The sequence below is a fragment of the Pecten maximus genome, chromosome 1 (assembly GCF_902652985.1).
Source record: "Pecten maximus chromosome 1, xPecMax1.1, whole genome shotgun sequence".
NCBI classification, from domain to species: Eukaryota; Metazoa; Mollusca; class Bivalvia; order Pectinida; family Pectinidae; genus Pecten; species Pecten maximus.
Genome location: NC_047015.1, coordinates 22,823,112 through 22,842,240, shown reverse-complemented (window position 1 = coordinate 22,842,240; position 19,129 = coordinate 22,823,112). Strand labels below are relative to the sequence as shown.

General features: G+C 39.6%; 1 protein-coding gene across 2 annotated transcripts in view; it reads left to right on the top strand.

Annotated features, from left to right (window-relative positions):
* LOC117328050 (voltage-dependent calcium channel gamma-7 subunit-like) overlaps positions 1-12,846 on the top strand; it is a 95,209-nt gene extending 82,363 nt beyond the window's left edge. The window contains exons 4-5 of one of the 2 annotated variants that reach the window (XR_004532789.1): positions 9,489-10,780; positions 10,976-12,846. Coding sequence is in view for 1 of the 2 variants with exons in the window: in XM_033885383.1 (XP_033741274.1) it covers positions 9,489-9,778 (290 nt within the window). In the remaining variant the exon portion in view is untranslated. Of the gene's footprint in view, positions 1-9,488 lie in introns of both variants that reach the window. The other variant, XM_033885383.1, reaches the window with a different exon arrangement.
* Positions 12,847-19,129: the final 6,283 nt, after the last annotated feature.

The following is a 19,129-nucleotide window of genomic DNA, read 5'->3' as shown; positions in this document are numbered from 1 at the left end:
TCGATATCTAGGCAGTAGTTGACATACTAGCTATAGTTCACTACCGATAGCTAGGCAGTAGTTGGCATACTAGCTATAGTTCACTACCGATAGCTAGGCAGTAGTTGACATACTATCTATAGTTCACTGTCGATATCTATGTAGTAGTTGACATACTAGCTATAGTTCACTGTCGATATCTAGGCAGTAGTTGACATACTAGCTATAGAGTTCACTACCGATAGCTAGGCAGTAGTTGACATACTAGCTATAGTTCACTACCGATAGCTAGGCAGTAGTTGGCATATACTATTGTTATCTGATTGATCTTTTTCGGCATGGACGGTACAGTAGAAACGGATAATTGGCGGACGACTACGAATAGAAAGGAGAAGGACAGAAAGGTTCGGGATGTGATGAACAATAGAATAATGGAAAGCTATGTACAGTTGTCTGGTGTATCACTTGTGCTGTCCTGTCAGAAAAGATCTACCACATGGTCTGACATACCATGTGGGTATGCGTGTATATATGTGAACAATTAGCTTCAAATATATATATGATATATGCGTGTGTGATAATTTTTGTACTAGTTAAATGATGTACGGCTGAAGATGTAACAAGTTATTAACCGCTTTAAAAATATTATCTACAATTTCCCCTCTGTTACATTGGTTCTCACTTTCACCCACTTTCTCTCTTCTTCTCATCCAATTATAATCGTTTTGTACATGTATAATTATCACTATTAACCATCTTATGATGTATGCATACGTTTAATTCTATTATTAGGAACGGGCGTCTCTAATGTTTATGTATTTTGTGCCCAATCTTTTAGCTGTATATTAACGATAAAATGTGTTTAAACTAATACATAGAACTGAAACTGATATTGGCTTGAGAAGACATCAATACACAAGGGAAATAGAGTATTCCGCTACCCCTGTAGCTAGGCCAAAGTCACACACATATTTACATATTGCGTACGGACCGTAAAACGTTTTATTTCAAATCTACTTTACATATCAGACATGTACAGGCACTCTGATAACGTCCAACATTACGTGTTGTTGGTATCTTTTCCATGCCTTGAAGTCGCCTTAGCACTCTGTCCTCCAGGCGACATATATATGCTAGACATGTGTTGCAGCACCAGAGGGACTACCTCGACAGTCCCTAAACAAACCGACTCGGCTGAATTTGTAAGCCGAATTTCCCCGATGGCTAGGCTTTATTAGCAGTTTTACATTTCATATGTACGAATAGATCCTTCATCGTCTTTATATTGGCACTTGGCATGCTGGAAAGGCGCATGCGGCCTTTGTATTGGACGGCGGAACACGTTCACTTACAACCGCTTCCATTTACAATCGCTTCCATTAGCTGTTTGGTATTCTCAAGGTTTGATCCAGTACTATAGTGTATACATATTCCGTATGTAGATCTAGTGGAGCTACACCCTACCAGTCCCTCGGTACTAATGTGTATGTAATACAATGTATTAAACATATACATAATCTACTGTAATGAAGGCCTACTATATGAAATACAATGTATTAAACATACATTGAAGGCCTACTATATGTAATACAAAGTATTAAACATACATAATCTACTGTAATGAAGGCCTACTATATGTATACATGGTGTATACATACTTGTTGTATATTAAATTTTATAAGATCACAGTATAGTGTTTGAACATTCTGTATCAACCTTACGAGAAAATCAATATAAAACCTGTTTTTTTTAATCCGGGCTATATTTCTATTTACTCAGAAGAGTAAGTAAATCTCTTCCACGTCAAGACTATTCCCACACACTTCCTTGTTGGTTGACTGAGATTCCAAATCACTTTGTTGTCATTTTGCATGCATTTCCCCGCCATCAAATTTACCTTCGAAGGATGAGCATGTTTTATTTTGAATATTTGAGCTGGTCACAAAAAGTTGTTTGAAGCCATAACACACTGTTAAGAGTCATCGAGAACACTATCAGATTAATAACGAGTACACATATTAACAGTATATGGTACTTCAAAGACGTCTGGACATTTGTGTATGCACTTAGTGCACGTGTTGTTTACCATGTGTGTAATCAACTGGTAATTATATCCACTGTAATTGACCAATGAGATTAGCGTGATGTCGAAATCGCATCGGGACGGTATCACTCATATTACGATATATATCTTTAATTTGACTTCTTGATATATATTTGCAGCACAATGTACATGTATACAGTGTGACCATTTTTTATACATCTATTTGATAATTACTAGATATTATCAGTATATTCATTCTCCATCAGAAATGGTCTATAAAACTGTAACTTCTAGTTCCAGAATCTACATATAATGTAAAGTTTTCAACTATGTATACATATTGCCTGTGTTATTCTTGCCAGGTCTTGTATACGAAATGTAAAATTTAAATGACATGCTATCTATTTCGTTGTCAGATCTGTAAGTCGTAGTAACATACATATATATAGGTCTTCCTCGTCAGAAAGAACACTATCTCGTCAGGGAGAACACTATCTCGTCAGGGAGAACAGGGAGAACACTATCTCGTCAGGGAGAACACTATCTCGTCAGGGAGAACACTACTCGTCAGGGAGAACACTATCTCGTCAGGGAGAACACTATCTCGCCAGGGAGAACACTATATCATGTAACAGCATTTATCTCGATCTATAAGCGCCATGATTTTGTAGCAATCGATTGGTAGGTTACGAAAACAACATTCCTCTTGTATGACACTTGAATTGTTAGGCACACGTATTGTTGATTTTTTCTGGCATGTCTTACGTATTTCTGTTTAAACATAACATTTATATCTGTTTAAATCATTTGGGTAGCTACAAACAAGACGGCACCTCTATAACAAGCCTGTGAGTCTTATTATGTAATGGCCGTATACCCCGCACTACAGAGAGCTGATATCTGTTAATAGAATTCGATTATAATCCAGAAGCACGAACTTCTAATTAACTTTTTGTTGGCTTATTTTTCTTGATTGTGTTTAAGTGAGAGAAAATATAATCTATTCCATAGTTAGCTGTTGGAATTTAATTATCTCTGATGGTACAATAAATTCTGACGATGTCTTGCAATGTTTGTTGGTAAATAGGGGCAGATTAAGACCCGGGCCTCGCGCCGTGTTATCTCAGCAGGTTAGTGCGGTTTCTAATTGAAACAAAGCAAGTATGACGCTCGACCTTGAACATCCGGTAATTGTCTCGTTTCAATGTGTGCAACGCCAAATGAAATCGTGCAACATGTGCTTCAATACATGCATAATTCACATAGAGATTTTTCAAACTTTTGCCTGCATTGCTAACATGTATTGTGGTAATGTAGGTTTCCTCGAGATAGTCAGTGACAGCATTGGCGACAGTCTTGCTATTGTAGCTGACTGTAGATCCAATTACATGTCTGAGGCCTCGGAGCTACATGTTCTGTGTTTGGCATTAGGCTTGAGAACTTACTGCAAAGCTTGCAGTATTTACGAAAGCTTAAAAGATCTTGGTGTAGCAGAAGACCCGCTATCCAATCTGTGTCTTAACAGCAGTGGGTCTGATATTCCACCTCTACATTTACAGCAATGAGTCTGATATTCCACCTCTACCTTTACAGCAGTGGGTCTGATATTCCACCCCTACCTTTACAGCAGTGAGTCTGATATTCCACCTCTACCTTTACAGCAGTGAGTCTGATATTCCACCTCTACCTTTACAGCAATGAGTCTGATATTCCACCTCTACCTTTACAGCAGTGAGTCTGATATTCCACCTCTACCTTTACAGCAGTGAGTCTGATATTCCACCCCTACCTTTACAGCAGTGAGTCTGATATTCCACCTCTACCTTTACAGCAGTGAGTCTGATATTCCACCCCTACCTTTACAGCAGTGAGTCTGATATTCCACCCCTACCTTTACAGCAATGAGTCTGATATTCCACCTCTACCTTAACAGCAGTGGGTCTGATATTCAACCCCTACCTTTACAGCAGTGAGTCTGATATTCCACCCCTACCTTTACAGCAATGAGTCTGATATTCCACCTCTACCTTTACAGCAGTGAGTATGATATTCCACCCCTACCTTTACAGCAGTGAGTCTGATATTCCACCCCTACCTTTACAGCAATGAGTCTGATATTCCACCTCTACCTTTACAGCAGTGGGTCTGATATTCCACCCCTACCTTTACAGCAGTGGGTCTTATATTCCACTCCTACCTTTACAGCAGTGAGTCTGATATTCCACCCCTACATTTACAGCAGTGAGTCTGATATTCCACCTCTACCTTTACAGCAATAAGTCTGATATTCCACCCCTACCTTTACAGCAGTGAGTCTGATATTCGACCTCTACCTTTACAGCAGTGAGTCTGATATTCTACCCCTACCTTTACAGCAGTGAGTCTGATATTCTAACCCTACCTTTACAGCAGTGAGTCTGATATTCCACCTCTACCTTTACAGCAGTGAGTCTGATATTCCACCCCTACCTTTACAGCAGTGAGTCTGATATTCCACCTCTACCTTTACAGCAGTGAGTCTGATATTCCACCCCTACCTTTACAGCAGTGAGTCTGATATTCGACCTCTACCTTTACAGCAGTGAGTCTGATATTCCACCTCTACCTTTATAGCAGTGAGTCTGATATTCCACCCCTACCTTTACAGCAGTGAGTCTGATATTCCACCTCTACCTTTACAGCAGTGGGTCTGATATTCCACCCCTACCTTTACAGCAGTGGGTCTGATATTCCACCTCTACCTTTACAGCAGTGAGTCTGATATTCCACCTCTACCTTTACAGCAGTGGGTCTGATATTCCACTCCTACCTTTACAGCGGTGAGTCTGATATTCCACCTCTACCTTTACAGCAGTGGGTCTGATATTCCACTCCTACCTTTACAGCAGTGGGTCTGATATTCCACCCCTACCTTTACAGCAGTGGGTCTGATATTCCACCCCTACCTTTACAGCAGTGAGTCTGATATTCCACCTCTACCTTTACAGCAGTGAGTCTGATATTCCACCCCTACCTTTACAGCAGTGAGTCTGATATTCCATCCCTACCTTTACAGCAGTGAGTCTGATATTCCACCCCTACCTTTACAGCAGTGAGTCTGATATCCACCCCTACCTTTACAGCAGTGAGTCTGATATCCACCCTACCTTTACAGCAGTGAGTCTGATATTCCACCTCTACCTTTACAGCAGTGAGTCTGATATTCCACCTCTACCTTTATAGCAGTGACTCTGATATCCACCCCTACCTTTACAGCAGTGAGTCTGATATTCCACCTCTACCTTTATAGCAGTGGGTCTGATATTCCACCTCTACCTTTAGAGCAGTGGGTCTTATATTCCACCCCTACCTTTACAGCAGTGGGTCTGATATTCCACCTCTACCTTTACAGCAGTGAGTCTGATATTCCACCCCTACCTTTACAGCAGTGAGTCTGATATTCCACCTCTACCTTTACAGCAGTGAGTCTGATATTCCACCTCTACCTTTACAGCAGTGAGTCTGATATTCCACCTCTACCTTTACAGCAGTGAGTCTGATATTCCACCTCTACCTTTACAGCAGTGGGTCTGATATTCCACCTCTACCTTTACAGCAGTGAGTCTGATATTCCACCTCTACCTTTACAGCAGTGAGTCTGATATTCCACCTCTACCTTTACAGCAGTGGGTCTGATATTCCACCCCTACCTTTACAGCAGTGCGTCTGATATTCCACCTCTACCTTTAGAGCAGTGCGTTTGATATCCACCTCTTCTTTACCAGAGTCTAACTGTAGCTTTAGAGATCAGTCTAGCAGTAGATGCGATACTCTGACTGTATCTTTACAGATCTAGGTCTTGCTTAGTCATGATAATAATAGGCTTAATTTAAGCTTGATAACATGTTGAGTCAACGACTTACATATGATAAAGTCATATTAAATGTACATTATATACAACATTACAGTTATAAAGTAATTAAGCATATAATTATGTATAATACTTCAGTAGAAAGATGACAATGGACAAATACCACAGAACTATAATTATCGTATGAGTATCACATATTGTACTAATGTTTCAGTTTCCTGGTAGCCTGGTCGATCGTGCCAAGTTCTCAGCTTCTGTGTTGTTCATATCAACTCTTGCCATGTCATCTGAGTGTTCGGGACGATTGACCACGCTCCACATTCATTTAACCAATTACTAATTACAACACATACCACAGCTCTGAATGTTTCGAAAGCAATGCGCTTAGTAGGAAACGCCATCTAAAAAATAGAGGCTATTGTATGGATGGTATCAGCCATCTGTATATGTACATTTCTAAAACAAATACATGTTGCATTGCTACACCATAAAATGCTATTTGGCATATTTCTTGAAAGATAAAAGACTTTTCCAGGTTAAGTACGTAAGGTAGTAAACTATGTATTCCATATGTGAGGGAACTTGGAAGGTAAAAGATCTTTTGAACATATTTGTTTTAAAAGTTGGCATGTAGAATACAGTGTGTGTTGATGATCTGGTAGTTCTTGTTTGAATTTCGGACGAGAACTTAAAGTTGCTCAGGTAATATGAGGTCAGGTTGTTCAGGACATGGTAAATCAGAATAGACTGGGATGAACAAATTATTGTTTTAAGCAAGCCATTTAAGTTTTTAAACATATCTGCTGAAGGTTATCAAAATCATATTTTTTCTGGCAGCGCGTTTTTGAAGTTTTTTTAATCTTGGCGATGCGATTCTGTAATGCATTTCCTCATAAAGTAGAACAGTAGTCGAAATAGGTGTTAATGAAGGTTCAGTCAGGAATAGTGGAATACATTTCATTTGGAAAATTTAATAACTTTTTTTATGTTTCTGCAAGTTGTTTTTGTTTTTCCTCAAGATAAACAATCATCAATAGTTACCCCAAGTTTTGTTTGTTTTGTTTTTATTTTTCACACTTTCAATTTGTTAATAGTTCATTAAGACAGAGATTTGTTCTGTTTGGCTACAGTTTTTTGCGATGTCCTGTTTTGACACACATCTTGTTTACATCAAACCACTTTTGAGTTAGTTTATCATTATTATTTAGGCTGTAATTCATGTTTTCAATGGATTTTCCATGTGTGTGAGCGGCTGTGTCATCGGCATAAATGAGCATTAGTGACCCGTGTATTGTTCCCTGGGGGACACCGACTGCGAGGGGTTCAGGATCACTTAGAGAGTTTTTGAACTTAATTGTTTGAAAACGGCTATTCATGTAACTTTTGAAAAATGTCATATTGTTTTAGAACAGCCGTACAAGTCTTTCTTAGAAAAGTAACATTTTGTTGTCAACAAGGTCAAATGCTTTTCCATAGTCTTAAAATAGAACCCCTGTTAAGTATCCCTTGCCGATAGAAATATACCATATATTTGTTATTTTCGTCAATGCAGTCTGACAGGAGTGTCGTGATCTAAAACCTTATTGACATTCTAAGATAAGATCATGACTTCATAAAAATGTGTAGAAATGTTGATAAATGTGTTTTCTAGACATTTGGATAGAATCGGTAGTACTGATATTGGTCTAGTGTTACTACGTTCTTCCCTTTTTTGAAAAGGGGACTTAACTTAGTACTTTTCCAAAGACATGGAAAGGTATTAGTTTCAATACTAAATTAATCAGTTTGCAAATTACAGGTGCAAAAGATTTGGTACAATATTTCAAAACTTAAGCTCTTATATTGTCAGGTCCAGTTCCCTTTGAAGTGTCTTTATCGGCCAAAAGTTTTGCGGCAAACTGTTCTTAATTTCAGGTATATCGAAGGAAGCACCCTTAATATTTCCTGTGGTGAACTGTCTAATTGTACCCAGATGTTCGGGAGTACTGTTTAGATATATAAGTAATATATTGGTTAAAGACATTGCTAATTTCATCTGTGTCTGTTAAATCTCTATCGTCAAATTGAATAAAGGTTGGAGATTGTTTTTCAGTTTTAGGGCAAAGGTTTCTAAAGTGTTTCCAGTAGGTTTTGCTTGAATTTCTGCATTTCTCTAAGACTTCAGAATAGAAGATTTTTTACACTTCTGATCACATTGTAACTTTGTTTCTTCTTTTTTTGAACATTTCAGTGTTGCCATCTTGTTTATGTTGATGTCATCTTGTATAAGTTGATTCCTGATATGAATACCCATGTTGGTGTCATCTTGTATAAGTTGATTCCTGATATGAATACCCATGTTGATGTCATCTTGTATAAGTTGATTCCTGATATGAATACCCATGTTGATGTCATTGCTCCACCACTCAGGAATGGTGAGATATAACACGTTGTTCCTTGAGTGGTGCGTGTTTGTCTACAATATAAAAAAAAACAGAAATTGAGAACCAAAACTCATGTCATCTATATAGTCAAAAACATCAAGGGATGACCATGGAATGGTATCAAAATCGCATCTTGAATTAGTCTCGTCAAAGTTGTTTTTAGGTATCTGTAATCGATTGTCTTTTGTCCTTTTGCTGTGTCAGACACTTCAGTGTGTATGATAGATGGTGTCTCATGTAGGGAGATCAATGACATTTGATAAGTTAAAACGATTAAAAAGTACACTTTCCTTTAAAACGTTGATACTGAAGTCTCCCATGATGTGTTCTTTGTTTTCATGGAAACTTTTCTCAGTTATGGCTTCCAAGTTCTCTTTCCATTTGCTGTCAGAATCTGAAGGTCTGTATACGACTCCTGGGATGATGGGCTTAACGTGGGGCTACTTTACTTCAATCCATAATGACTCAATACCTCCAGTTTGTAAATTGTTCCTTAGAATATATGTCGTGTCACTTTTGATATACATGTAGAAAGCAACACCTCCGCCTGTTTTATGTTATATGTCGTGTCACGTTTGATATAGAAAACAACACCCCCACCTGTTATATGTGTTCTGTCCGATCAAATTAAATCATAACCACGGATTTGACCATCTTTATCCGGGCGTTAACCGTTAACCACGTGACGTAACCAATGACGTCTAAGTTAGCTCCCGAAACAACGGGTCGCACCTCATCAAATTGATTACATACACTACGGATATTTCATAATGAGAGTCGAAATCCTTCCATATTGTAGTGTTTCTGGAGACTTTGAATGGTCTTGGTTACTTCTGTCTGCATTTACATTTGTAATGCAATTGTCACAATACGATATGAGTAGAGAACTGTCCCTCCTTTAGTAGTGTTTTCCTGGAGACAGTGTATATACCAGGTGTTAAAATATCCAGTAAAAAATGTCAATATCTACTGCCAATACAGGTTATCATGAGAACAATGTGTCACTCCACTGTCAGGCAGGGGATAAGCTTCACATTAGACTATCTTTACGGGTCAATACGTACAAGGATACCTGGTATTACACCTCTGCTTTTAGACCTGGCAGTGGGTCTGATATCAAACTTCTGTATTTACATGTCTAGTCTAAATATAGCAGTGGATCTAATGATATATCACCTTTAATTTTTTACAGGTTTAAGTCTAGCCGTGGGCCTGATTCTGTACATTTCTGTCATCAACGATGAGGTAGGCCACCGAATGAAGGAAAAGGACAAAGATGAGGGTTCCTTTAGTTACACGTACGGATGGTCGTTTTACTTCGCCGGCACCGCCTTCCTGTGTGCAATGCTATCAGCGGTCATCCATGTGTCTCTTTATCTCCAGAGAAATTCGCGAAAGGAGGAGATGGTACGGGTCATCCCAGGGCTTGACGAACTCCTGGAAAGCGACACGGGTACTGCTAATCCTACTGTCATCATCTGATGTAGAAAGCTTGTTTGTATCCTATCCATATGCAGATGTTCTAAATAAGATCCAGTTTGTTACAAACATACCTATTGGGTGAACTATACGTATATATATGTTAAATGCACCAATGTTTCCTGGCGTCGGCGTCGAAAATATGTGGGGTTTTTTCTCGAATGAAAAACGATGATGTGTTTCTTTTGATCTGTCATCAATTTAGATATGAAAAGATAAACTATTCACACACACATATATATATATATATATATAGGTACGTTGTCACACGACAGGATACATCGAAATGATAATGTGTACAAAACAGTCTTTCAATATACAGACTCTTCTCTGGACCAAACGCCGAAAAACATTGACAATTGCCAACACAGGTTCTGAAAACGTCTTCCACTAGTTCAACTTATAATTTTTTATCATTGCACAAGTGCGTATGTGTGTTCTGACAAATCAGCAATGGCCTAACCAAAGAGGCAGAGACAGTCAATCTATATCGAGGCTGTGAAAGTTCCATCCATAGCGAGGCTGAGACAGTTCCATTGGCTTGCTGTATGCTATTCATGTGTGATTATGTCAACGACAACTTAACGTTGTCGACATGTGTCCATGACTTCCACGGTAACTTTACGTGGTCGACATGTGTACATGGTCTCCAAGGTAACTTGACGTGGTCGACATGTGTCCATGACTTCCAAGGTAACTTGACGTGGTCGACATGTGTACATGGTCTCCAAGGTAACTTGACGTGGTCGACATGTGTACATGGTCTCCAAGGTAACTTGACGTGGTCGACATGTGTCCAAGGTCTCCAAGGTAACTTGACGTGGTCGACATGTGTACATGGTCTCCACGGTAACTTGACGTGGTCGACATGTGTACATGGTCTCCACGGTAACTTGACGTGGTCGACATGTGTACATGGTCTCCAAGGTAACTTGACGTGGTCGACATGTGTACATGGTCTCCACGGTAACTTGACGTGGTCGACATGTGTCCATGACTTCCAAGGTAACTTGACGTGGTCGACATGTGTACATGGTCTCCAAGGTAACTTGACGTGGTCGACATGTGTCCAAGGTCTCCAAGGTAACTTGACGTGGTCGACATGTGTCCATGACTTCCAAGGTAACTTTTCGTGGTCGACATGTGTACATGGTCTCCACGGTAACTTGACGTGGTCGACATTTGTCCATGACTTCCAAGGTAACTTTTCGTGGTCGACATGTGTCCATGACTTCCAAGGTAACTTTTCGTGGTCGACATGTGTCCATGACTTCCAAGGTAACTTGACGTGGTCGACATGTGTACATGACTTCCAAGGTAACTTTTCGTGGTCGACATGTGTCCATGGTCTCCACGGTAACTTGACGTGGTCGACATGTGTACATGACTTCCAAGGTAACTTTTCGTGGTCGACATGTGTCCATACTGTCCACGTAACTTGACGTGGTCGACATGTGTCCATGACTTCCAAGGTAACTTTTCGTGGTCGACATGTGTCCATGACTTCCAAGGTAACTTGACGTGGTCGACATGTGTACATGACTTCCAAGGTAACTTTTCGTGGTCGACATGTGTCCATGGTCTCCACGGTAACTTGACGTGGTCGACATGTGTACATGACTTCCAAGGTAACTTTTCGTGGTCGACATGTGTCCATGGTCTCCACGGTAACTTGACGTGGTCGACATGTGTCCATGGTCTCCACGGTAACTTGACGTGGTCGACATGTGTCCATGACTTCCAAGGTAACTTTTCGTGGTCGACATGTGTCCATAACTTCCAAGGTAACTTGACGTGGTCGACATGTGTACATGGTCTCCACGGTAACTTGACGTGGTCGACATTTGTCCATGACTTCCAAGGTAACTTTTCGTGGTCGACATGTGTACATGGTCTCCACGGTAACTTGACGTGGTCGACATGTGTCCATACTGTCCACGTAACTTGACGTGGTCGACATGCGTCCATGACTTCCAAGGTAACTTGACGTGGTCGACACGTGTCCATGGTCTCCACGGTAACTTGACGTGGTCGACATGTGTCCATGGTCTCCAGGTAACTTGACGTGGTCGACATGTGTCCATACTGTCCACGTAACTTGACGTGGTCGACATGTGTCCATACTGTCCACGTAACTTGACGTGGTCGACATGTGTCCATACTGTCCACGTAACTTGACGTGGTCGACATGTGTCCATACTGTCCACGTAACTTGACGTGGTCGACATGTGTCCATACTGTCCACGTAACTTAACGTGGTCGACATGCGTCCATGACTTCCAAGGTAACTTGACGTGGTCGACACGTGTCCATGGTCTCCACGGTAACTTGACGTGGTCGACATGTGTCCATACTGTCCACGTAACTTGACGTGGTCGACATGTGTCCATACTGTCCACGTAACTTGACGTGGTCGACATGCGTCCATGACTTCCAAGGTAACTTGACGTGGTCGACACGTGTCCATACTGTCCACGTAACTTGACGTGGTCGACATGTGTCCATACTGTCCACGTAACTTGACGTGGTCGACATGTGTCCATACTGTCCACGTAACTTGACGTGGTCGACACGTGTCCAAGGTCTCCACGGTAACTTGGTGTGGTCGACATGTGTACATAACAAGTTTCATTACCAGCGATATGTGATAAGCTTTCTATAATTTTGGATCGCGCAAATTATGATTGTGTTGTTTTACTTACCAGAAAGATTCTGTCGGATTCCCTCCATAAGCATGAACGCCGGATCGATCGATTTCGATTTTTCCTAGGACTGTTTGACTGAAAGGTTAGGGGATAGTTTCCTTGGTTAATTATAAATTGTTAACTATAATATTATTGTGTTAGTATATATTTATCTATATGTTGATTGTATTATTATATAGTAATCGAACAAGTCCATGGATAGCATGTAGTACCGGTTCGAACGTTATTGATATTGACAGGGTTTTTTTCTACCGGTATGCCAGCAACATTGATCTACCGTTTACTTGTCTTACAGTTTACACGGGGTGTACTTAACACACTTTGTATACGTTTTGTTTTGTTTCAAATAAAATGTTTCTTTGTAAAGGGGTGTTTTTTTAGTATTTTGGTTGGACCGGTATTGTTTTCTGTTTCAAATTATATCATGTATATGTGGATATTGGGCAGTGGTATAAGCTGCGGGTATTTCTGGCTGGGCGATTAGGTGCTGTAGATCGTGAGTTCGAAGCCCGGTCAGGATTTGCCAGCATACAATTGACAAACAAGTCACTTTCACTTACCAATTTCAGTCTTCCTGTGCGCATGATCAGAACTCTACCAGTAGGAAAACATTGTACCTACAAATGGTTTTATCATTACGCAATATTGTGACCTGGCCTTTGTATACATCCATACACAGATTTATTTTTGTATTATGAATTGTAACAAAACGTTATCGCTGACGATGATTAGCAAACAAACAAATCTTACGGTAAAACACTATAATGCGGTTAAGTATGTACTGTGTTAACTGTAGGGCCGCCATTAACAGCGTGGTTGTCTCAGCATCCTGTCACACAGACACATGTAAGATATTCCAAGGTATCAGCCGCTCTAAAATTCCCTGGAAAAAAATTGAGGACAAAACAACACTCTCCCCGTAGCGACGATGTGCGGGGATTACTTAGCCTTGTGTATAGGTCGATAATCGTATCACATCTATTTCCTAATACTATAGTAATTGATTATTTAGACGGCGGATGTTTGATACGTTTGGATGTGCCATCGGGTACATACATGTAGCTATGAAGAATGACTTATCTGACTGCTAAATGTGACCCAGTAACCTATCTACTTATTTGAATGTATAGTGTGTTGTTGGTGAAAGTTTGTTCTCATTGAATATTTTCTGTTCCAATCCTTGTCCAGACAAAATGGTCAACCAAATTGAATGTCCCATCATCCTATATTACATGCCTCCTTTACGAATAACGACTCAGGGGTGTCATTGGAAAGTGTCCAATTGGATGTTATATCACAATTTCGATTGTCGGGCAATTACCGTACTATGTATAAGGTGGTTTTTCGAGTCGAATCTTGATTTCAAATATCGTAAGAACCTCTAAATAGAGTTTCGGCTGACGATTTCTTCTTCTCTGTTTACTCTCAAATTGTTGTTATAATGACCTTCGATTTGTGCACGTGGAGATAGGTTTTTTTTATAGATTTAGCCTTAGTTACAAACTAGATTAGTGATAAAGAGAGGCGAGAAAGCCTTCCATCCATGTCATCGATACTGTTTGATCTTAAACTATTCCCGATTTACAAACTTTGAGACTCTCAACGTTATTGTCTCCACCTAATACTTCTAACATTATTGTCTCCGCCTGTTACTCCTAACGTCATTGTCTCCGCCTGTTACTCCTAACGTTATTGTCTCCGTCTGTTACTCCTTACGTTATTATCTCCGCCTGTTATTCCTAACGTTATTGTCTCCGCCTGTTACTCCTTACGTTATTATCTCCGCCTGTTACTTCTATCGTTATTGTCTCGGTCTGTTACTCCTAACGTTATTGTCTCCGCCTGTTACTACTAACGTTATTGTCTCCGCCTGTTACTTCTATCCTTATTGTCTCTGTCTGTTACTCCTAACGTTATTGTCTCTGCCTGTTACTTCTTACGTTATTGTCTCTGCCTGTTACTCATAACGTTTTTGTCTCCGCCTGTTACTTCTATCGTTATTGTCTCTGCCTGTTACTCCTAACGTTATTATCTCGGCCTGTTACTCCTAACATTATTGTCTCCGCCTGTTACTCCTAACGTTATTGTCTCCGCCTGTTACTCCTAACGTTATTGTCTCCGCCTGTTACTCCTAACGATATTATCTCCGCCTGTTACTCCTTACGTTATTGTCTCCGCCTGTTACTACTAACGTTATTGTCTCCGCCTGTTACTCCTTACGTTATTGTCTCCGGCTGTTACTCCTTACGTTATTGTCTCCGTCTGTTACTCCTAACGTTATTGTCTCCGCCTGTTACTCCTAACGTTATTGTGTTCGCCTGTTACTCCTAACGTTATTGTCTCCGCCATTTACTCCTAACGTTATTATCTCGGCCTGTTACTCCTTACGTTTTGTCTCCGCCTGTTACTCCTAACGTTATTGTCTCCGCCTGTTACTCCTAACGTTATTGTCTCCATCTGTTACTCCTAACATTATTGTCTCCGCCTGTTACTCCTAACGTTATTGTCTCCGCCTGTTACTCCTAACGTTATTGTCTCCGCCTGTTACTCCTAACGTTATTGTCTCCGCCTGTTACTCCTAACGTTATTGTCTCCGCCTGTTACTCCTAACGTTATTGTCTCCGCCTGTTATTCCTAACGTTATTGTCTCCGCCTATTACTCCTTACGTTATTGTCTCCGCCTGTTACTCCTAACGTTATTGTCTCCGCCTGTTACTCCTAACGTTATTGTCTCCGTCTGTTACTCCTAACGTTATTGTCTCCGCCTGTTACTTCTATCGTAAATGTCTCTGCCTGTTACTCCTAACGTTATTGTCTCTGTCTGTTACTCCTAACGTTATTGTCTCCGCCTGTTACTTTTATCGTTATTGTCTCCGCCTGTTACTCATAACGTTATTGTCTCTGCCTGTTACTCCTAACGTTATTGTCTCCGCCTGTTACTCCTAACGTTATTGTCTCTGCCTGTTACTCCTAACGTTATTGGCTGCGCCTGTTACTTCTATCGTTATTGTCTCTGCCTGTTACTCATAACGTTATAATCTCGGCCTGTTACTCCTAACATTATTGTCTCCGCCTGTAATTCCGAACGTTATTGTCTCTGCCTGTTACTCCTAACGTTATTATCTCGGCCTGTTACTCCTAACGTTATTGTCTCCGTCTGTTACTCCTAACGTTATTGTGTCCGCCTGTTACTCCTAACGATATTGTCTCCGCCTGTTACTCCTTACGTTATTGTCTCTGCCTGTTACTTATTCGTTATTGTCTCACATTGCCATTTAAGACATTCATTTCTTATGGATCTTCGATGTCGCTTTTAAACATATAGCTTTAACACTCGTATTGTACCCTATACCGTGAAAGAATTGTGTGAGTTTATTATGGAGTCAGACTCGACAATTTGTTGGATTGTTACATCGAGACGATAGAAGTAATAGCATATATGTTCTTTTAATGGAAAGAAATTACCATGAACGTTACAAGTATTCCGCTTGGTAAATGTTTCTCCAATTTCATCAACATTTCCTTATAAAACATCTGTCACGTGAATATGGTACAGTTGTAAATGTTGTCAGCATTTCTGACTGGGCGATTCGGTGTCGTGGATCATGAGTTCGATACCAGGTCAGGGCACCAGTGATAAAATAGTCTTCCTTCCTTCGTCATATGTGTTATTATATATCATAAACATCTACTCTAAGGATTATTTCTTACTCTATCATTAACGCTAATTGATTATACAGAAAGACAGACTGAGGATGTAAATGATAGACAGGTTTCTCACGTTGATAAATCGTCTTTTAAACAGTTACATTGTATTGTATTGTAAACATACACTGGGCGTGAGAAGGAAAGCTGTATTTCCTATTCTAGAAGCGAATTTAGACCCTTCCCAATGGTTAGTGCTACTAAATTTTGTCATTTCTTTTGAAGGTTATCTAGAATCTCCAAGGGGAAATCTTTTACTGTAAATCACAGAGAAAGACGTAATTTCGTTGTAATGTACGATAACGCCAGGACTATAATCCGAATGATTCCGAAGAAAAATCAGAGTAAAACATATATCTGATTTGCTACAGGATACACATTAGCCAACGTGGCCATGCTTTCTTACTCAAGTACGCAACTGTAAACGGCTCACCAAACACATATCTTTATACAATCTGTCAGTACAACTGTAAACGGCTCACCAAACACATATCTTTATACAATCTGTCAGAACAACTGTACACGGCTCACCAAACACATATCTTTATTCAATCTGTCAGTACATCTAAACAAACATTACCTTCACGACACGTCCCACGAAAACTACATTGTTGTCAAAATAATCCTTTTCTTGAAGCTGAATTAAGTCTTGGCTGCAAAAGGTGTTTTGGATTGTTTTTAATGAATTAATTAATTAATCGCAGAAGGCATGTGGAAAATTCAATATTTGACGTAAACACGGAAGATGTCAAAAATCAATTTAAAAAACAATGATGATAGCTTGTTCGAAAATAATGTCAACTTTGCAGAACCCGATCTACCGAAATGACACCCTTGAAAACTTAGCTAATGACACTGTAATTACAAGAATAGTAGCCAATGAAAACTGTCGTTACACCAGCAAAATGATACACAGTAAACGTTGGTCATTGGCTAGAGAATACGTCATTCTATCAACGTCATATATACAGCACAGCAAACCATGGGAAGTAACAAATAAAAACTATAATATAAATACCACATACCGATACCTCATTATATAGGCCATAGAAAGGAAATCTATATAAACATCTTATTTATCGATTCAGAAAATGATAATCAATTTAAATTTGATAAATCTATTCGTGGATTATACCCACTTGGATATTTTAATGTTGTGTTCTGTACGAGATGAAAGCCTTTGTTATTTCATTGATCATTGCGCTGAAATGAAACTTCAGATTGTATACACAAAACAGCAATATATATTATCTATATATGTACTGGAAAGTTTCTCCGTCATACCAAATGTAGAGAACGGAGAAATTTCCGACAGGATTACATCACAATCAAAGCTATACATCTGGCTTCACTCATGATTCCCAAACCGCAGAAGGCATGTGGAAAATTCAATATTTGACGTAAACACGGAAGATGTCAAAAATCAATTTAAAAAACAACAACATATCTTTGTGGTGTAATCGCCAACTCAATCAGTTCATTTCGAAATATTGCATTCATTTGGCAAGCAAGTACGTGTGGTGTTACCATTGACAGTTGATCTACACTACACTTAAATTGGTATTTCCATTTATCAATGCAGATGTATTCCGAATGGTTTTCAAGACCTGCAGTTATTGAACACATTGCTTTAGGAGACCTCGATGAAAGCCGGTGCAGACATCGGCGTGTCTCGACCGGAACGCGACGATCTGATATATACACTGACCTTTACCCTCTATATTTGATGACATGTTTGACCTCACAGATGTACTACTCCACAAATAATGTCTGCTCAGACAGTTGGTTTCTGTTCTTTAACAAATGTTCAAAGAAAGGATCAATATCAGTGGACAGCCCATACATCGAACATACTAATGTCGGACGGATGTTGGACCGTGGCGAATCCTTTGTCGGCCGATTCACGAGACGATCAGAGCGAAATGGACGAGACGTAATCACGGAGACGCTTGTATTCAACGTCCTAGAATGTCTTCTTTGTCAATCAGGCTCCGCAAAAGCCGCAACATCATCAATCGGGGATGCTTATACGACTGATTAAATGGATCTGACAGTTTGTTTGATTATAACTCGTAAATGTTGTTTGTGGTCCATACGGGAATAATACACTTCATAGGACTCGTGTAAATATTGGACGCCAAAGCAGAATTATTATTACTAATCATGTCCATTGTCATCAGTCGACGATCAATACTTGTTGTGCGGGACTCCAGTGGGGGTTCTAGTACCCGTCTGACGAAGCATGGCTAGGAACTGATCATTATACTCCCCGTTACCGCCCTCTCAAATCACCGAGATCCTTGTAAATAGTCTCTCGTACATCGCCGAATTAAACGGTAAATATGAGAGCATCAAATGAACAAGATAGACTACTGTTTCTTCTCTTCGAGAAAAACAAGTAGAATACCCAGTCCAGATTGGTCTTAAAAAGCACAACGGCTTCTATATATCGAAAAACATTCTTAAAAGTTTTTTGTTTGATGGTTAGAAATTTCTCAGTTTTCCCAAAGGTTTGAAGATTAAAGGATGCATGATTCTTTCTTTGAATTAGGACCATAATTTTCTCGTTTAGCTTTATAAGGTATCTATTCTATATTTCCTAGGATAAGTTTAGCCCTGAAAATTTATTAGCATTTTATTAGCATTTATTAGCATAAATAATGGACGCAGGCTTGTAGCCTCTATATCCATATCAATATCAATACATGGTATAATATAAATATTTCCTATGTAATTAATGGCTTTATATTAGTTCCTGTACATTCATGAATAATAACGTTTATTTTTCCAATGATCATCTAACATTATTTCAAATTTTATGACAGAATCAGCATCGACAACAATTTGTGGCAAGCTATTCCATAAATCAATAACTCGGTAACTGAAAAAATGTTTCCTCCCATCAAGACGACATCGCTTTTTGAATATTTTCTTATCGTGAGCT